We start from the raw sequence: 22,705 nt of genomic DNA on the forward strand, positions 1-22,705 counted from the left end.
GGTTTGTCGATTTCTACAAAATGTGTTATTATTATTATTAACAAATACGTCACTTCATGTACCTACTAACACAACTCGTTATCATAGCAAACGCACCGAGTCATTCCGGATTTGTGGACTGCCTATTGCTTGGCCATTTTAATTTTTAACAAAATGCTACTTGCTATTAAACCGTAATACTTATATAACAACGTACGACATTCGAACGATTAAACGCCATTATATTACCATAATAAATTATTACACTAGTTCAGTGAGAAAGATTAAAGATTGCGAATAATCCATCGTGTAAGGTATGTTGAATTCGATTTTATACGTGTTTACGTGCAGTGTAAATGACACTCCGTTATGTTATTAGTATTTCTTAATTTTATCGCGTCTCTGTTGTCACGTTAGTACTTTTCGAAAATATTTCGGTTTTCCGAGTATCTTTTTCCTTAGATGTAAACAATATATTAAAACATTAATCTGAAGTTATTGTTAAACGTAGTCTATAAGGTGTAGCCAGTTTAATGTTTGTGTCATAAGTCTTAGTCATATTATTTTGATGCTATTAAATATACCAGATCCTCGCGTCCACAGACGTCTTAACAGGGTCGGTGAGGAAATATTCAAGCTAATGTATGAGTACGGCTTTAATGGATAAGAAGACTTTTTGGTATTTTTCTGTTATTCCGACTACTGGCCGATGCTGCGACTACTGCTGGTCTAATTCTATTATATATTATCTAGACTATACATATTGATGACCGTCGTCTTCGGTCAATCTCTGTCGTCAGCACTATTAAATGATAATATTAGTTGTATCTAACTGACGTTCAAATTTATTATTTTAGTTATAATCTGGTATTTATTATTATGAATCTTTGAAATTTACCGAATAATGAAAAAGATGTTGAATTCTTTCAAGAGAAGGGTTTATTTACCATAAATTTAAAAATGGTCATAAATAAAATTATATTTCGTGAAGTTTTTTTGAAATGTTATATTAAGCCATGTCAACATAAAAGAAATATGCGTATTGGTAATTGGATTGAAAACAGTTGTTTGTCTTTTTTCACAATACTTACTTTGTTTTATATATTGCTGGAGTACAAAAATGACATCTATTAAATTTTGTAAACAACATTTGGTTTGAATATGAATCATGCTATAGTGAAACCTCTATTAACGGACACAATTTCTTGTCCTGGCATAGTCCCGTTGACAATAATGAATAATGCTTCTCTGAATAACAAACGCAGACAGGTTTAGGTATAGTCCGAAGTGTTAAATATATCTAAATAACAGATAGCTATCTAAGAAATACATACTTATTTTAGGTTTATTGTCATTAGTTACTCAACTCCAGTCTAATTTTGTATAATATATTTTGGTACATCTCAATTTCTACATAACTTGAATAAATTAATGATAAATCTAAGTAAAATATTTTTTAAAAAGTCAATAAAATTTAAATTCTCAAAGACAAATACATATATATTATTTTATTAATTTTTTCCCAATTGCGGACACCTTTCAATAGTGGTCAATTTTATTGGTCTTGTGAATGTCTGCTATTCAATGGTTTTATTGTATTATATTAATTATATAAATGAAAAATTCATGTTGGTCAAGACTTAGAGCAGGTAGTCGAGATAATGGAATTGAGACTTGTGGTATTTGGGATAACAGAAATGTATTGAACTTTTTGTATAGATAAATGACCCATCCTGTTTGACACTAATGATTTAGTTAATTTTCTGAGTAATATGCAATAATGATATTAGTTAGTATACTTTAGGTTCTATAGACGTCGTTTTCTATGGGTTAACAGAACCTATAAATTATGTAGATGCACTTTACCTTAGTAATATATTTTATCACAATTATAAATTACAGTTAAAATTTTTGGAAATAAATCAATGTTAGATTATAAATAGAAGTGTTAAAATTACTGTAGAGTATTATTGCAGAAGGTGTCATTCAACTAAACTGGTAAAATATACAGACATAATATGACGTAATCTTTAGTGAAAAATTTAATAACCTATAGACTATAGTTTTCATTGCAAAAAATGTTTAATATCTTTAGATTCTTTATGGCAGGGTTAGCAAATTTATGGCTAATACCAAAAACCTAATATATTTATTTTTCACCTTTTTTTATCATGTTTATAACTTACTTTTTAATGATTCAGCAATATTTTTACGGATGTTTTGACATTTTAAAATAAAAATAAGAAATGAATCATGAATATTGTTAACTTATACAGTGAAATTTCTATATAACGAAGTCGAATAAGCCACAAAAAGAATTCGAAATATGGAATTCGTTAAATAGAATTACGTATTTACTAACAATAAAGGTCATAGTTCTTAAAAATATTTTGTTAGACAATACATTTTGTAAAATGGAAGTTTCTCTATATTAGATTTATAGTAGGTAGTATCTGGATTACTAACCTAAGTGTTAATATACTATGTAAGTGCTTAACAAATATAATATCTAATATATTATTTGTATTAACTTTTACAAGATGGAAGACAAAAAAAAGTTGGCTCTACTTATTGTAAACCATTTGAAAACCCAACTAAGCAATGGGAGCTTCACTGATGAATCATTGGAAAGTATGGAAGTAGCAGTTCAGTGCATTGAGTCAGCTTATAATTTAAATCCAACCGAATCAGATGCCGTTGACGTTAAGTTGGAAAACATTGTGAAAGATTATTTTAAAGCTAAAGAACATAAGGTAAATAATTGATTATTAATTGTTTATGTATACATGAGATAAAATTTACATAGTTCATTAATTAAAACATTGTCTTAAATTATATTTATCACATCACTAATATATATTATTTATATAATATAGCTTATGTCTGTATGCAATTAAAATATTAATTTAGTGGATTATATCATGGTTATATTAATTTAAATATTTCTCATATTTTTATAAACTATATAATTTGAATTATTTATATTTAATTGTTCAAATATGTTAATTGAACTATATTATTTTATTTTAGGCAAACATTAAGGCAGAAATAAGTCAATCTCATAAAGATGAAGCTGAAAACTATAAGAAGTATGGAAATGATTTCATGAAAATTCAAGATAATGACAAGGCTATAGATGCTTACACTATGTATGTTAAAATAATAAAATATTATAATAAATTTCTTGGTTAATATTTTAATAATAGAAAGTAATTTGTAACTTAAAAATATTAATATTCATAAATAAAATGTTATTTTTCATTTTTAATGATGAGTGGGGATGTCTGGTGTAATTATTTAGTCTATTATTAATATATTATACTTTTTTTTTTAATATAACATGCTTCATTGAGTATGTCTATATCTTAGAAATAATCACAAAAATGCCAAAAAATTATTTTTTATTTTTTATTTGTGTATTATACTAAAATGAAAAGTAAATTAATTGTTTGTCACGATTAATATACTTTAATATAGAATAAAAAAAATGTTTTATTATTTATAATATAATAGGTAATAATCATTTGGCCGTTAATACAATTTTATGAAAAATGTTTCTATTAATTGAGAGAACCTGCGCTCTCTTCTATGTTGACTATCTAGTCTGATACCAGGACCCCCCGAGGGTGCAGTAAAGGTTAAATATTATCTAATACATATTGTTTAAAATTTGTTTTATTTCAGTACATAATTAATTTACAAATTTAAAGTAAATAATGAAATATAATATAAAATATAAATAATTAAAGTCTACTCGATATTTTTTATGTACAAATAATAATTTAATACTTTTTAACTATAATTCAAATAAAAGTATACTATTTAAAACATAAATTTTTACATATGATGCACTTTTAGGTGCCATTATATTTTTAACACTTTATAATTAATTACAATTTTATCAATGTAAATATTAATTTTAATTTCAGATCGATTAAATTAAATCCATTCAATCCAATTTATTATTGCAACAGAGCTGCTGCCTTTAATGCTATTGGCAAGTACAATAATGCTATTGAGGATTGCCAGAAAGCAATTGAACTTGACCCGACATATTGCAAAGCATATTGCCGTTTGGGGTGATTATAATTTTACTTTATTATATTTAATAACAACATTCATTGAAAATTAATTATAATAACACAACCATAGAATATTGGATTGAATTATTGTGTTACATATTATATTATTAATATAACACAAATACTTATTAGGTTACTAAAAAGGTAGTTAAATAGAATTATTCTTAGTGTCTATTGTATATCAGTTAAAAAATTCAAGTGGCTTTTGTCTGAATTTAACCCATTTTAAAATCTAAACTTCAAAAGTTTAAGCTATGATTACATTAACTTTGTTATACATTTAGGTTTAACTTATTAATTTTCTTAATCAATCTTTAAACTTATTTTTGCTATATCAATCTATGCATAGTACAGTACAATTAGAAAATGTTATTTAATAACTACTTAGTGTTCTATATAGCTATCAAAACTATTAATGTTTATCATATTAAATTATAAAAAATAAGCACTATTTCATGTTAGAAAATATGGTTTTAACTACTGATATAATTTATATTAAAATTTAGTAACTTTTTAGATGTTTCTCTTTATAAATTCAAAGTAATTTTGGTTTTTAACTTATTATATATTATATTTATAGGATAGATGTATTTTATCATAAGGTTTCTAATTTTTAGATTTAATTGTATTATTGAGTACTTATTTAAATATAAAGATACTAAATCATAGAATATTATAATAATTGTTATCAATATTTTTTTGTCTTACTAAGAGAATAATCTTTATATGTATTATGTATTTTATTTTTATAGATTAGCTTTTTCTTACTTGAAAGATTATCACAAAGCAGTGTCATGTTACAAAAAAGCTTGTGAATTAGATCCTGATAACCAGGGTTATCAACGGAACTATCAGCTTACTTTGAATAACTTGCAAACAAATTCTGGAGCTTCTTCACAGTCACCAAATGACCCTCCTATCATGGCAACTCCAAATTTAATGGAAACCGCTGCACGTATCATGACTGATAATCCAGAAGTATCTTCTGTGTATGCAATTGTTTTTACTAGATAATTTTATTAATGCCAAAGGCTAACATTTAAGAAATGAAAATCATTACTGTACGTTTTTTAGGATCAACAACATTTTGGGAGATGTAACTAATTCTGGCAGTGAAGGACTAGATAGACTGATGCAAGTGTGAGTATTTTTATAATACTAGAAATAAATGTGTATGTTTATTGTTATTATAGTGTAGTTTATGTGCTATTAGATATTTATCTATAAATTCTGTTTCAAAAAATTTATATAATATGAAAAAGCTAGAAATAAAAATTTGTTTTTATAATTATTATTTTGTTTTGTAGTGGACAAACTATAGTTACTCGCCTACAAACAGCTAATCCTAATCTGTTAGATGGATTACGGATGCAATTTCAGAATGCTCAAAATGAAGGACAACCACCACCACACAATGGATATCATGATGATGAACCTCAACCTTAAACTAACAAAATATAAGCTTTAATAACTTTAATTATTTTCCTTATTCATAAACATTGATATAATTATTGATTACCTTTTTTTTTAAATTCAATTAATTTAATCGGTGTTGTTTAAATATTTTTAGTCAGTAGAAGTTGTCAAACATATAAGTGGTTGGTGATCCCACCTAATATGAAGCAATACAGTACAAAATAACAATTACTGTTGTCAAGTTATTTGAAAACTATTTAACCTGTTTTTTACTACTGTTTTTATTTTTTTTATCAAATCTTTAATTCATTTGATTTTTACCAGTTATCTTTACCTTTGCTTTAAGTTAATATTATATTTAATAAACACATACACTTTAGTTGTATGAGAATGTTCTACAAATACTTATGATGATCGATTTTGACAACCACATATACGTTTGGCAACTATAATAGTTCTTTGAAGTACAGTATCAACTATCAATTCAATAATTTTGACCATGGTTTTCATAGTAAATTAAATCTAAATAAAATTAAAAATTAAGTCTGCATTTTCTGTATTTATACATATATATCGTATATTTGTTTATAAACATATTAAAAATAATGGTCATTTTTTTTTTTACTAGCACCCTTTTATTTGAACTGTTTTCATTCCTTATCGAACAATATCATCTTTCCCACGCCCCTTCCATAAATGTTTAACTATTGATATTCAACATTCATATTGTATTTGAATCCCAGTAACATTTAACACATATCTAGTGTCTAATGTTTGTAATACATTTTTAAATTCAAATATAATAATATTTATGTAACAATATTAAAATATTTTATTTATCATGACTCTAAAATCTATTTGGATTGACTACTGTGAAAATGGTTCAATACATGGTTTGAGGCATATTATTCAGAAAGACGAAAAACCATTGATGAGGTACCTAATTATTCTGACTGATGTGATAGATATATTATATAACTTATATTTTTTATGGTTTAAAATGATTTTAAATTGTACACAGATTTATATGGGTACTGTTGTTGATTGTAGCCAGCATTGCTATAGTTGTTTTGGTCTCAGCATCTTGGGAGAAGTATTCTTACTCCTCAATGGAAATCACTGTTGATGATCCTCGTTATCCACTCACCAAGATTGATTTTCCTGCAGTTACTATTTGTCCTATCAGCAAGATCGTATACCCAAAGGCTCTCGATTTAGTCCTTAAGTATATACAATTAATTTTTTAATTCTTTAAGTATTCCAAGCTCACATAAAATATAAATTATGTTTATCGAGTAAAGCTGAACAATAATTTATTTTGGTTGATAAAATACAACTGTAGATTAGAGTTGTGGAAAAATTATATAATTAAATAATATTTCAACTGCTAAAGTTAGAAGTAGAATGTATCGATTGGTACTTAAATAATAAATTTTATTTGTTCAAAAAAAAAAGGGAGTTAGCTATTAGTTGTATGTCTCCAAGTGCCCTAGAAAAGGAAATATTTTTAAAAATAGTTTTTTATTTTCTCAGGAATTTTATTATTTGTTAAAAAAAACCCATAAAATGGTGTTGAAAAATAGCATATTTGGTATCTATTATCTAAGCATTCTAAGCTCAACACAAAATAATATTTTTAGAGATTACTGATTTGATAATTAATTACTAATTTCAGATATATCTCTGTTTTGTATATTGGTGTTAGTTTTAAAATTGTTGTATTTTGAATAATTTATTGTAAGCATCATAAATTACACCAAATTATGAATTAAATATAAAGCAATTGTTTTGTTTATATTTTTAAATTATTATGAAAGAATATATTATCATATCTTAAAATTGAAATGTTTTTACTGAAATCGGAATAATATTAAATTAATTTTAAACTTCTTATTTCAATTTATATATCTATCTAGTGTAATATATTTGTATTATATGCCATTTGTATGTTTCTGAAAATTGCCATGGTTACCATTATATAATATACGATTTGATATCTACATAAAAAATAAATACTATTGACTAATGTCAATCAATTTTTGGCTAACCTTTAGCCTTACTACCTAATTATCAAATTAAACGTTATTTTTATGACTCATTACAATTATATAACATGTTAATATGGCATCATTGCAATACCCAGGTATTGATAATAAGCAAATTTCTAAACATAATTATTGTTAATAGTACTTATAAGTTAATAATATTTATTATATAATAATTTGTAAATATTTAACTTTTATTTAGATAATATTTTGGAAATTAATAAACAATGACAAATTATTACAATAAAATATATTAAGCTATTTAGCATTTTGAAATATTATAAAAGTAGATAGTTATATATAATGTATAAAAACAGGGCCTAAAATTGTGTGCAGTACACACTATGTGCAGTAGCAAATTTAAAAGTGTGCAATATGTTTTTTGGCTTTTATAAATTTTTATTTGATTAAAATTCAATATTGGTTGAAAATTACTATATAATTAACATATATTCATTTAAAATTGGTCCATTTCTACAGCCTCACTACAATGGAAATTCTCAATTTTTTTTTCCATTCGATTGTACTGTGTTAGTGTTGTTTGTTCTACTTCACTTCTACGTTAATACCGTCTGCCGATAACGACATTTTACCGCATAAAGTCTGGATGCTGTGGTACCAATCTATGTTAGCAGAACTGTTGTATAACTATCGTAGTCACAATGCTAATTGCTAACTATACTATCAAAGATAATATGACATATGAATATAATCTATGATATAGGTATATAAAACTGCCAATACCGGATAGCTGATAAATAGAGTTGTGAATTTTTAGGAAAATGCATTTTTTTTTTTTTTTTTTGGTAATTGTGAAACGTAGTTTTGTAAGTATATACAATGAGTTTTGCTTAATGTGATCACTGGTTTATAGAATCAACCGTTTATTGGAATCAAAATTAAAAATTCCAAACCATATCTTATGTTACTAATGGTTAAATTAACCTTTTATTAGAATCAACAAGTACCGGATAATTGAATCATTTTTAAGAACATTTTTATCATTTTAATGGTATTTCAAACTTTCACTAAAAAGAAACAAGAATTGTTTTAAAAAAGATAAAAAGGAGCTATTCAAAAATATGTCAAAAACGATACTTTTCAGTTCCAAAAGTTATAGGTACAATATGTACATACATTATTATTTATTTATTTTTAAGCAATTAAAAATCATGTATATATTATATTAATTTAATATGGATTTTAATTTCAGGCTTATATGAAAATGAAATTATATAGTAGATTCTCAAGTACAATCAAAAGTAGATAGTTTCTTCACTTGATTTTAAATTTATTTTATTTTAATCTAATTTTAAACATACGTATAAATATAAACAGGGATATGAACTCATCAACAAAAAAATGTTTTATGGAATCAACCGGTTAATAGAATCAAAATGCTCTGAATTAATGTGATCACATTAAGCGGTACTCAGTGTAATTTAAATTATGAAACAAAAATCCATTTACGAAACTTTTATTTTGCATTTTTTTACGTTTTTAATTTTTAGTTCATTTTTTGGTATTTTTAATTAAATTTCATTAATTAATATCTTTGAAAACCTCTTAAAAAATTATAAAAATGTTTCCGGCAAATAGCATTATTAAAGAATCAATAAATTTTAAAATCAAAATTCAAATTATTCAAATTTTATTAAATAAATGCATTTTTATGCATATAATAATATACTAATATCAATATAAATATAAAGATTAAAAACAATTTTAAGTGCATTTTACATTGGATTTTTTTAACATTTTAAATGCATTATTTAAGGTTTATTAGTACATTAAATTCACAGCCTTACTGATAAACACTAAACAGTAGGAAGTAACTTTTTAGCACATTATAATATGTATATCAACTCAAGCTATTTTGTTTTTAATTTTAAAATGTTTAGTCATATATGTATCAAGGACTTTTATAGAAAATTGTCTTATTATTACTAATTATTAATAAATATCAAAAATAATTATGCAACGAAGATATATGTGGCATGTGAATTGTGCACTAGGTCTGTGTTTATTATTTTAAAATATTTTAATGTGTAGAATAAGGTGTGCATTAGCAAAATACCCTAATTTTAGGCCTTGTATAAAAATATACTTATGTTATAGATTTAGAAATAGAGTTCTTCCATGTTGGTTGAGTTATTTATCTTCATTTATATTTATCTATTTTACTGTATCTTAAAGATACAAAATAATTAGAAAATAGATATAAGATAACCTAACCTATAATTATTAAATATATCTAAGTTAATTTTTGTCTGAAGAATAATTCTAAATTTTAGGATTTACCTTAGAAAATCAGGTTTTATGGGTAGCTAGTAGATCTTTGATGTATCATTTTAAATTTCCCTGGTAATTTTCTTGAGAGTAAAGAAAAACTATCTAATAAACAATATTATTATATTATTTTTTATTTTTGTAAATTAGAAAATTTTGAACTTTAGACTAAGTTAAGTTACTTTTTTTTTTAAAGTTAATTTTTAACTTAACGAGTTAGCAAAAAAAATATGAGTAACTTTTAACTTAATTTAACTTTATTATTTTCAAAATAACTTAACTTAACGAGTTAAAAATATTGTAAACTTGCCCAGCCTTGGAATAGTGTATCTTCCAACCTGATCACATAACCATAGTACAAATACATAATATGCACATTATACAATTATTATACTTGAAGAATAAACAAAACATTTTTTGATGTAAGCATTGAATGCAATGACTTATTGAATTTAATAAGTGTGGCTAAATGGGTAATTGCATACAGTTAATTATTAAATTTTGAATAGTTGATTAGTTTTTATTTTTACATCCATGTATTTATGGCTTTTATTACAACCAATTGTTATCATTTATTTAAGTCTAGTAATTAGTAGATCTATTTATTTTGTACATGTACAGATATAAAACTCAAAATAGATAACTATTTCATAATATCAAACGCTGATGTTGGCCATCATTTTTCAATGTTTACTTAATTATCCTATTAATATCGCATAATATGTCTCTATTTTATAGATGCAACAAATTATTTGGTTGCGATGATACTGAGAGGACGCTGCATCCATATTTGTTGTCTTCGTGATCCGTCTTATAAATGCGTAGCATAACAAATTTACGTTCAACAGTTCACGTTTATGTTAATAAATTTAAAAATATTAGAATGAATCGACCTATTAAAAACCTTATAGTAGAATGTAATCTATATTTGTATATTGGATTTTTATGTTAGATAATCATTGAATTATTGAGTTTTGCATAAATAAATACCTATATAAAATGTTGTCCATTTTCCCGTTTCCACTAAATGCTGATCTACGAGTATCGTAAAAAAAAACCAATGTATACAGATATATATATTTAGTAAATAAAATGCCTACTGTTATATTTCATATAATATGTAGATTCACTCTAAATTAAAATTAAATTATTGATGCTTAACGTAGGTAAACTGCCAAACGTAAATTTGATGTTATGCACTTTTAAGACGAATGCGACAAATGTGGGTGTATCATCCTTTTCATTTCTTTTTTTCTAATAAAGTACCTAATTATGTTCAAATAAATTATTATTCATTTGCTAGTTGGTAATAAATAATTAAAATTTATACAACAAAATTAATAAGCTGTGAAACTCAAACTTAAAATTCACAAGTAAAAAACGATTATCTTAGTTATTATAATATTTTTAATTTTAATATATGTAAACTAAAGTAATAAGTACCAATCTACTAATAAATATTTATATACAGTGTGATTCTTTTATCAAACTACACTAATTATTTCGAAATCTATATTTGTTTTACAAAATATTTTTTTTACATAATTTCCAGTCGAAATAAAACAACATTTTTTTAAACAAATTATATATTTTATCATTATAATTTTTAAGGTTTTTAACGACAACATACATTTTAGTTTGAAGCATTAGTATATTTCGAAGCAGGATATTATTTTAACTTTTAAGTAGGTACCTATTTTAATACATGAAAATCGAAATTCGAACGAGTAGTTTATGTCGTTTATGAGTTATATAAGTATTAATGAGCAGAGAGTTGAAGTAGGTATAGGAATACCCCGCAAAATGTTGGTCTACTACTTCGATTATCTAAACTTTAAATACTTCTAACTTATTAACTTTTACACTACTCATCCAAATTTTAATTTTTATGTATCGAAATATTCCGAAAAATATTCTGCTTCATAATATGAAACAAAAAATGTATACTATCATTAAAAAAGTAAAAACTTAAAAATTATAACGAAAAAAAACTTAATTTATTTAAACTAATATAAAAACTAATATATTTTGAAATAATGGGCGTCGTTTGATAAAGAAATAATACACACACACACACACACACACACATATATATATATAAAATATAATTATACTATGGGACGTATCGCGTATGTCATTTGTGCCAAAAACATCTAAAGAAAAATATATTTATGTAATTTGCGCTTCGTAAAACTAAATAAAAGGGCATTTTGTAATATGCTTAAATTTATGTTGTGGCGCAAAATACTATCTCCCACGCTATAAAATATTAATACGGAGTATTATAATAGCTAGGTACTTGAGTAATATCTGATGTACCTATTATGAAATAATATATCTAGATACATTTTATTCTTTTATATAGGTATTATAGATATCTGTCACCATTGATTATTAAATATTAATAATACCTAAATAATCAATTCTATCACAAGTGGGCTGTTGGTAAAATTAGGTACGTTACATACATCTATAGCGTTTACCTACGTTTTTATTTATTTTCAGTAAATATCCCAACGATTCCGACTTAAGAACCAGATGGACAAATTCGTTACAGGCACTTGGAAGGATAAAGTTTCCACACAACACAAATCTATATTATGTTCTACAAAATCTCCCTACAATCAAAATACCCCTAAACGAAATATCTGATCTCATGATAAAAGTAAGTCACACTAGGTTAAACACTTAAAAAAATACTCGTACATACCTATAAACAGTATTGCATTGGCGTACGCAGACATTTGTGGCAGGGTGGGATAAGTCAATAAAGATTAAGAAACCTGAACTCTGATGGAAGAAACAATTAAAATGTTACATACTTTCGCCACACTATTTAAGGCATAAATCATTCATATGATAAAAAAGATACATATTTTTTTAAAATTCAATAAGAAATATTTTAATAACCAACATAGTTTTAAATTTTAAATAAATACAAAATTTCGCAATCTGTAATGGTAATATGTTATCAATTTTTATTTTTAAAGACATTTAATTTATTATTATTTATTATCATTGAGTATCAATGTTATTTTCACCTACCTATTTAATGTTTTATGATTTAAAAAATCAAAAATCGTGATGTTCAGATCATGTATTACTATGTGTACAAATTTCGGTACGGCTCGCAGGGTGGGCCACGACCCACCCGGCCCCTCCTGTGCGCACACTTATACAGTATTGATAAGTATAGTCGGTATACACAAGTTAAGGTGGTCTTTAATTTACTTATGATGGCTATGAAATTGGTTCAAATATAAAAATTGGAAGAGACTATCCTATCCCTATGCCATAAAAGTATTGAAGTTTAACTGCCTTTAAGGTATTTATGGTTTATGGATTTGTAATAAATAATACATTTTTAGATTACGTATTTCATCAAAATTTAAACTTTAAATGCTTATGAAAAAATCATACCTATATATCTTTAATATTTTTTAACTGCAACTATAACAACATCTGACACTCATAAAAAGTTATTTTGGATTTATGCTTAACTTTTATAAATAATTCAAAAATAGTCGAAATAATTTGAAAATGATATAATAAACTTATAGATAATACTAATTTAAACATTCGGTGAACATTTCACGAATCTGTGGTTGTTATTTTTAGTTACATAAAAAAACAAAAATTACTTTTTTGAAATTGGTTTGCGTAAAAATTCCCGTTTTTTGTTTGTTTATCTCGATTAGTAAGAAAAATACTGGGAATTTTTTACATCTGACCCCTTAAAGAACCCTTATTTTACCTTTCTTTTAAGAAAAATTGCTGTAATTAAAAATCGAAACTTTTTACTGCCTTAAAAAAAAACATCTTTATAAAATCAATATATTCCTCAATCCGTTTAAAATCTAAAAATATTGAACAATAACATTTTTCAAATAGATAAGTCTATAGGTACATCGATCACGATCCGATAAAATACATTAATATATTTTTATCCATGTCCCTTGAGCCTTAGCCCAACAGGCTATTTTTATTTTTGCAGGGGGCGCACGTTTTGTGTTATTCCATTGCAAATAGTAGATTATAGATCGTAGATGTAAATTATTATTTTAGTTATTTTCATTATATTTTCGTTTGATTTTTAATCTTTTGATGAGTTTGTTCCTACACATTGAAAATAAATCATGATATTTAGTTGGCACCATCCATAGAAGACATATTTCAAAAATGTTTTTGGAGAGGCATATCGTACAAATGCAAGGATATTCTGCGGTTTCAACGTACCGAAGAAGGATTTTGTTATTCGTTCAACAGCCAAACAGCCGAGAGGAGTATAAAGTAGGTACACACCCTACTGACACAAGTAGATACTAGAGAGCCTTTATTATAACATATTTTAGCTTTTATTATCAAGAATTTCTAGTTACAGCCACACGGGACGATTATAAACCCAATATAATATATTGTATGTAGCTATGGATTGAACAAATGTCCATTTGTCTATGTTCTATTATAGGACAAGCAAAATGTAATCATAATATAGCAATAATTTAAGTTGTGCACAATATGGTATTCATACTACTGATAGTCTGATACATTAAAATTATAAAGCCGGGTTCACACCTACGTCGTACGTTTATCGTGTTGTGTCCAAAAATTGAACTAGGCTCAACTCACAATCAATCACGGTCAGTGAATATCACTATTATAACAGCCAATCTGAATACAATATATGGAAGTGATGGAACTACTAACTAGACGCAATTATAGCTATGAACCTGGCTTAATAACATATAAGTATAATAATAGCTTTAAAATATAATATGACGAATATTATTATAGTTAATAGTTATTGTAGAAACTAAATAAATAGAATCAAACTATAATTATTATTATAGTAGACTTTTCAATCACATTATACCGTGTTTTACAAAGTATCTGTTCTATCGTTATATATAGGTACTTAGCTGTTTTTCATATAGATAGATATGTACACGCTTAGATCATATATATACATAATCTAATGGTACATTTGAAACCATTAAAAACTGTATTTTTATAAAAGAAAAAACTTTTCGTTGAAATGTTTAATGTATGAAAACAAAAATATGCATAAATAAATCTACATATTTCTACAGATTTATGAAACAAAAAGTTGTTTTATAAATCTGTGATATTTTTCTTCCAACTTTATAATAAAATGTTTACTATTGTCGCACCTACCTGATCTAACTACCTACGTGAAAAAGTGTAGATACGATTATTTTTAGCAATATATTATCACGTTATATAAATAGGGTTAACAATTTTAAATGGTACCTAATATGACTTTTTTTTATTTTATTAATCATTTATTTTCCTATAAGTTTGTGAATTATGACTATCGTTTAGTATATTCTTGTATAATATAATATATTATTATAGTGATGAAAGCAAAATTAACCCACCATTTATCGGATCGGATGGAATACTTATTCCACTTAGAAACAACGCCGCGGGCAAAGAGACCGGACTCAAATTAATAATGAGCAATATGAGCAATAAATTTTTCCCAAATGACGATCGCAGAAGAGGCTATAACGTAAGTAAATAGGTACTTACAATATATATTTGTGATTGTTGTATGTATACTGATATTGAAGCCTAACGTCTATTTAAATATTATTCACTTCATAAAAAATAGCCATTTTCAGTATCGTTATATACAGTTATATATTATATAGTTCATATCAACAGAAAAATAATTAATTATTAATATATTAATAATAACATAAAAAGAGTCAAAATATTTTGAAAATTATGATATTATGCTTAGAAAATGCTAAACTGCTAATATTAATATTTGGTGAAAATTTTAAGTATACATCATTTTAATTTTTAAAACCAATAAATCAATTTCTCCGCTTAGAATTTATAAATCTAATTGTTAGGTATTTATTTTTATTACGAGTATATCAATAAATATAATTTATTTAAATGTGTTTATACTGAAATTATTTAATTTTAATTTAATATGGAAGTCAGTTTCAATATAAAACTAAATCCTATTCCGAATATAATTAAATAAAGTTATATTCGACTTAATTACTTAATTATAAACGTTATATTATGTTTGTATGAGCTTTGCATCAGTAGTGTTCTTAAACCATTTTATCCAATATATGTTTTGTTATAAAGTCATCAACTTATATACATGTAAAATAATGGTATAATCATTTAAAATTGGAATTATTACAGAATACAGAGTGTATCTACCTACTACTAATAGTCTACTATTATAAATGAATCTTTATACTACGTATTAGTACTTATTTTTCATATCAAAAATATTTTCGTTAAAAAATGTATATTATAATTTATCCGTAAAAATATTTTTGATAACATAAACGCCTATAAGTGCGCATGTAACCATAATAATAAATTAATAATTGTAAGTCTATTTTTTAAAAAAAGTACTTAGAAGTAGACACTTTATAGAGGTAGAGTTAACCGTAATTTATTCCTTACAGGTGATGGTACACACCCCTGACTCCTTTCCAGACGTGGCGACCGCCTATAAGGTGCACGCCATACGTGATCGCATCTCGCTGATATCAGTGAGCGTGGCCCAGGTGGAGGCGGATGAGTCGCTCGACCGTCTCGACAGTGAGAACAGTCAATGTTACCTGTACAAAGCAAAGGCAAAGAACCTTAGCTCACTGTTACATAAGAGCAGCAACGAGGACACGTGTTACATCAAGTGTAGGATGAGGGCCATCCACAAGGCATGCAACTGTACGCAATACTTTTTCAAATTGTACAAAGGTGCAGTGAGTCGTAACAATTTTTAAATGTATATCGGATATGTCATAAAAACATATTTATAAATTATAGTAAAAAAAATTGGCATGATTTAGAAATTACGATAAATGTAACAAACAGCCACGGGGAATCTACATTCTACATGGTTGTTATATTTATATAATATGTTACAATGAATGATGTAAGCATAGTAATGGCAAATGATGTTATTTAGCTAAAAATTGGTAAATGTTTTAAATGTAGACATTCCCCGGTTATTGACGTCAATTATCAGCTTAGTTGGAGATTGATATTCAATTCATTTATATCGGTGTGAACGACATTTAAGAACGTTCAGTGTCAAGTGTATAGATACGCAACAAAGCTTCGTTTAATGTTTAAATATCATAACATTCATAACGAAAGCATATAGTCGAGCGAAAACCCAATTACCTAGCTATAACCCGAGTAATAATATGAAATGGTTTATTAGTTTATTAGTTAGTATCTTCGCTTATATTCTGGTGAATTTAAAGATAGGGAAATAAATAAATAACTCTACGCAGGATAAAGAATAGCTGGTATCGATGTAACTATAAAAAATATTGTAACACTAAATAATGTGCTTGCAATGCAACGGAAATATTATAGTAATCTTAATTGTAAATAAAACCAATAAATAATATATTGTGTACTTACTTTATGAATTTCAATTAACCTAATACAGTAATACTTTTTATTAGATGAAGTAGTAAGACAATCAAATAAGTAATAAAATAATTAGTGTTTTATTTTAGATTTAATATTATTGACCACTTATCTTGGTAAATGATGCCAATGACCAGTAAAAATGTACATTTAAGTTTAAAACGTGGTTTTTATAAAATTTAACTGCACGATTAAATCATTTTGGTAAAATACGTCATTGACTGGAGAATGGTGTTATTTACCAATTTTCGTCTTATATATTTATATATTATGTATAGATTTATTTCAGCTTGCTACAATATAAGCAAATAAAATATATATTTTTTTGTAGTTGTATGTTATATAAAATAATTTTTCATAATTGTATCAATGTTGTTTTATAGGCCTCGGAAGTCATTGCGGAATTGAACACATACCTTGTTTGATAGCGAACGATAGTAAGGCTGTGTATTTTACGATATTATATATTAAATATTATTATAGTATTATCTATTATAATTATATGCTGTATGGATTTACCTATGTTACAACCACTTACAAGTTACAAGTTTACAACTCAAATTATTTTAATCAAACGATTAAAACATTAATTATAATGTGCTGAATTCATACCCATAAATAAATAATTTATAACTTCTAAGTTTTAATTATATATTATTGGAAAAGACTTGTTAAAATGTTAGGCCAATTTTGAATATAATATACATATAACTTAAATGGTACATTGCCAATCCTCTTATTAGAAACGCATAAATTAAAATTAACATTTAATTTGTGCAATTAAAAAAATATATAACCTATAATACCTATTTGTATTTATCGTTTAGAATTTTTAAATAATAATATAGTATCGATTTTAGTTGCACGTGACTTAAAAAATACGTCAAATCTATTTGACAGTTATATTTTGTTTTAAGTTCCTTCCATGTGAAATACTTGTACGATCGAAAATTGTATGTACATAGGTACGGCTAGTATCGCAAAACGTATTTCTAAAAAATGAACATTTATATATAATATAACTAAATAACTTTTATATTGGCGCACTATAATATTATATTATTCGTTATTTAGTACTTCAACGCAACTCCCAAGTTTCAGAAGACGAACCAGGGTTTCCTAAATGGAGCATGCCATTTGCTATGAACTGCAGTTGCCGACCGCCTTGTTCGTTTATGACGTATACTACTGAGCTTCGGTATGAAAATAGGTAAGTACATCACTGTGAAATACTTCGATACTTCATTACTACTGACAATTGATATGGCTACGTTATAGAGAATGAGATACATTAGAAACGTGTATGTACGAATTATGTCTTGAAAATATTGAACTCTAGTATTCTACAAAACTGTCACAATCTATAATATGTGCACATCTATATTTTTTCAAGATTATCAAAATAATCAATATAGTAAGCTCAAATAATTTTTTATTTATTTTCTATAAATAACGATAAAAAAATATTCATTGGGTAAAAATTCTTAAAAATGTAATACTAAATCCCACATAATTTGATCTTATATCTATATAAAAATATTAAGAATATATAGGCATGATCATTAATGTATGCATCTTAAATTTTTGTAGCTAATTAGCTAAGGTATTAGAAAATTTAATACAAAATTTCACGTAAATAATATACAATCAAAACTATTCTTCATAGATATTTTAAGTTCAAATTTGAACGAAATTATATAGTTTACTAATGAATGACGATTTTAATTATTTTGTTATAATTCAGAATCATTAATCGTGGTCTCGCGGGGACTTAAAACATTCACGCATACGGCATACCTGTATTTTGAATTTGACTACACGCTTTAACATTTTCAAAATATGAAGAATAATTTTAAGATATTTTATACTTTAAAACTTTTGACACTGTTTGACGGTATTTACTGTAAGGTTTTATTAAATAAAAAGTTAATAGCAATAATATAACCTAACCTAACAATGTGTTATAAATATTTATTATTATAATAATTAAATATTTAAATACTATTAGTATAATAAATGTAATGTTTTCCTCTAAAATTAAATCAACTTATCGTATTATTAATAGTACAATAAATTACTTTAATAGTTATTCCAAAAACTATTTTGAAAAATAAACTTATTATAGGGATAAGTTGACAGACTGTCTCCGCTCAGAATTCTTTTTTTCATTCACAATAAATTCAAATTTAGCACTTGTCTTATTCCATTGTCATTTTTACTCGAAACCTAATGTATAGAAAATCAGTACCCATTTGCCCACTTTCTTATGAGTATAAGCAACAATATTATTTAAAATTTTAATAATGGCTTTTCTTAAAATAAATATTGTATACAGTTTCTATAAAAAAAATTTCATACTTGATACGGCAGCTAATTTGCCTTTTATAGGTCTCTCTGAATATTCTGAATAGATAAAATTGATTAAAAATTTAAAACAAATTATTTTCGTGCTATTTATTAAAAAAATTTAATTTTAATATGGTCCCATTTGTGATAGTAAATTTGAGTTTTTTTTTTATTATATTAGTATTATTTTACTAAATGCGGATCTAACGTAACACGTAATATTTGTCAGTATAAACGTAATCGATCAAATAACATTATTATTTTTAGGCAATTTGTTAACAACGAACAGTCATCTTCGAGATACGATGTATACTTGGAAGTCAATTATAGAGAACTTTATGCTACAAGCTATCGACGATCCATGAGATATACTACTCAAGATTTATTGGGTAGGTTTATTACTATATTTTTTCATAATATGAAATCACACATTAAATAACCTCAAAATTGCTTGACGCTTTTTCTTACACTTATAGAGAACCAGTTGAAAAATTTAAAAAAATGTTTCTTTATTCTTACTCTTTATAAAAGTACCTAATATAACATTTATATATTAATTATACCTTATACGCTATACATTATATTCAAAATCTACCCAACCTCCTGTGTTTGAAGATTCTAAGTTAAAATATCTGAGTAATTCTTCTATAAATTATTTAATTTGTATAGAATTTGGAACGCATAATTTAGGTCTAAAAATGGTTTGCACTGTGATATCACCGTCAATCCCGATAAATATTTACATCATGGTTTTTTAAAACTAAAACTTTTTAATACCTTATGTAAGACTTATGTATCGAAATCGGCCCGTTATGATATAATAATATTGAATAATTTTACGTCCAACAGTGTCGTTCGGTGGAGTAGCTAGCCTGTTTCTTGGTTGTAGCTTGGTAAGTATAGTGGAAATCCTTTACGTCATCTACAAGTCATTCTTGGTAATTGTGCAAATCCTCTACAACAAATACAACTGAAACACCAGTCAACAACCCATCACGATGAGATGTAACATCGGTTAAGCGATTTTATTAAGGGCTTAGATTTATAAACACTAAAAATCACGGAAATATATTTTTTTAAATATGCTTGAAGGCACCAAAAATTTCTAAATATGCTCGACGTTTAAAAAAAAATGATTTTAAATACAATTGATAAATACAAAACAAGTTATAGAAATGTTTATGTATTCATTTATTATTGCATACCTAACAACCTAACTAATAATTAAATTTATTATATTATACTAGTACCTATTACTGGTTGGTAAATGATAATATTATAATTTCTGAAAAAATTAAAGAAAACGCAGAAAAATTTTTTATTGAATAGGTTGTCTTTACTCTTTATTAAAATCTTCATTTTTATTTTCTCGAAAAACTGAACTAAAGATAAAGAGTATTGCAGCATGCTATAACAAGACCAAATATGATATTAAAATAGTAAATATACTTTAAAAACTATAAAATTATAGAATATGCTCAAATATATGTTTTAAAAGAAATCGTATTTTAATCATACACTTTCTTATATAATATTGACTGTGCTGTGCATATTTTTGCATGTTTCTCAAAAATATTGAGAATTTATATACTTATTATCAGTAAGTACACATATGACATATGAATTTATAAAACTGTAAGAAAACCACAAGAATCAACATTTAAGACGAAAACAGTAAAAAATAGTGTACTTCCGCGAGTATGCGACTATAATTTATGAGTAGTGAATTATTATGCTGGATTAAAAATAAAAGAATATAATATTAAATTATAAAAATAACTTGTTATTGATTATTATTTATATTTCATTTAATTATTAGAATTATTGTCTAGAATGCCTATTATTTATATAATATATATATACATGACCTGCAATATGTTTTGAAATAGCAACAGTATGATGAGGTGCAGACAGATTATTATCGAACAGTTTAATTAATGTATGCAAATAATACAGAAATAAACTCATATTCTTTTTAAAAAGTATTTATTTTATTATTCAAATGTTTTTTAATCGACATTTGTATCAAAAATATTATTATAGATGCTATATCCTATATATACTACGATTTACCTACCATCATAATTTGCGCATTTTTGAATTTTTTTTTTTTTTTTGGTAGTGAGTGTTTGAAATGACGTATGTTAGCCAATGCCTTATTCCTAATAAGTACTTTAATTTAATGCAATTTGCTAATAATGGTTTTAATTCTTCAAATTACACGTAAACAAATCGATGAAATTATATTATCTAACATACGAGTAGTAACACTAGTAACATTACAATAATTCACTGTAGTTTTGATAAAAAGAATTTACAACGTATAAATTGATTAATTAGATAGTATGCCACTGTCCAGTATTATAGACACTTTTACATAACATAGAATATTTAATTTTTTTATCCTGTTTTCTGGATTATCACTAGATTACATATACCTAGTGTATTATTAATATTCTTAAAAAATATAATACATGATACTAAGTTTATTTAGATTATTTTTCAAATGTTTTTTTGAAAATTAAAATTGTCTTCAGTTCTTTTCATTTTCATCTCTACGGCCAGTATAAAATTTGCATATTTCAAATAATAAATAAAAAATTATTGAAATATGAGAGTTTTTCCTAAGAGAAAAATGATTGTACTAAAAACGTGCTGGCTCCGGAACTTTTAATTATTAAATTAGCTTACTTTACAGACTTACAGTCTTACAAATGTGCAACGGGCTACAGAAACATTGATACTAATTAATAGGGTCCAACCGCAAAACTATGTGTAAAATCATATAAATATCATTTTGTTTGGTACTGCGTAGTATGTAGGTATACCTGCACACATATGATATACATATAAATTGTTTGTTTTTAAACAATATACAAGAATTTTTTTTCCCCGTAGAAAATGTACCTACCTAAAGAGTCAATAAAACTTAAAAAATAAAAAATAAAATCATAACATTATGTCATTATGATTCGAATATGTAATATTTTACCACATACTTGAGCGTTGATCAACTACTTTGTTTGCTTTAGATATAAATGCGCATTGAATAATGTAAACATAAAATCTATTTAAATAATAATTTGTATTTATATTTTAACGAATAAG

The 22,705-nt window shown here is 25.3% G+C and overlaps 2 protein-coding genes across 2 annotated transcripts; both read left to right on the top strand.

The window, feature by feature from the left end:
- The first annotated feature begins 70 nt into the window (after nucleotides 1-70).
- Nucleotides 71-6,083, top strand: LOC113556565 (small glutamine-rich tetratricopeptide repeat-containing protein alpha). Its single transcript, XM_026961594.2, has 7 exons — nucleotides 71-293; nucleotides 2,520-2,732; nucleotides 3,010-3,128; nucleotides 3,909-4,058; nucleotides 4,814-5,050; nucleotides 5,136-5,201; nucleotides 5,369-6,083. Exons 2-7 carry the CDS (start codon nucleotides 2,520-2,522, stop codon nucleotides 5,505-5,507), a joined length of 924 nt encoding a protein of 307 aa, XP_026817395.1. The 5' UTR covers nucleotides 71-293; the 3' UTR covers nucleotides 5,508-6,083.
- Nucleotides 6,084-6,235: 152 nt separating this feature from the next.
- LOC113556564 (pickpocket protein 19-like) lies at nucleotides 6,236-20,578 on the top strand. Its single transcript, XM_026961593.2, has 10 exons — nucleotides 6,236-6,413; nucleotides 6,499-6,702; nucleotides 12,317-12,476; nucleotides 13,959-14,101; nucleotides 15,188-15,344; nucleotides 16,273-16,567; nucleotides 17,635-17,688; nucleotides 18,326-18,461; nucleotides 19,865-19,986; nucleotides 20,447-20,578. The coding sequence occupies exons 1-10, from the start codon at nucleotides 6,319-6,321 to the stop codon at nucleotides 20,569-20,571; spliced, it is 1,491 nt and encodes a 496-aa protein (XP_026817394.1). The 5' UTR covers nucleotides 6,236-6,318; the 3' UTR covers nucleotides 20,572-20,578.
- Nucleotides 20,579-22,705: the final 2,127 nt, after the last annotated feature.

This window comes from Rhopalosiphum maidis, chromosome 3 (genome assembly GCF_003676215.2).
Source record: "Rhopalosiphum maidis isolate BTI-1 chromosome 3, ASM367621v3, whole genome shotgun sequence".
Classification (NCBI taxonomy): Eukaryota; Metazoa; Arthropoda; class Insecta; order Hemiptera; family Aphididae; genus Rhopalosiphum; species Rhopalosiphum maidis.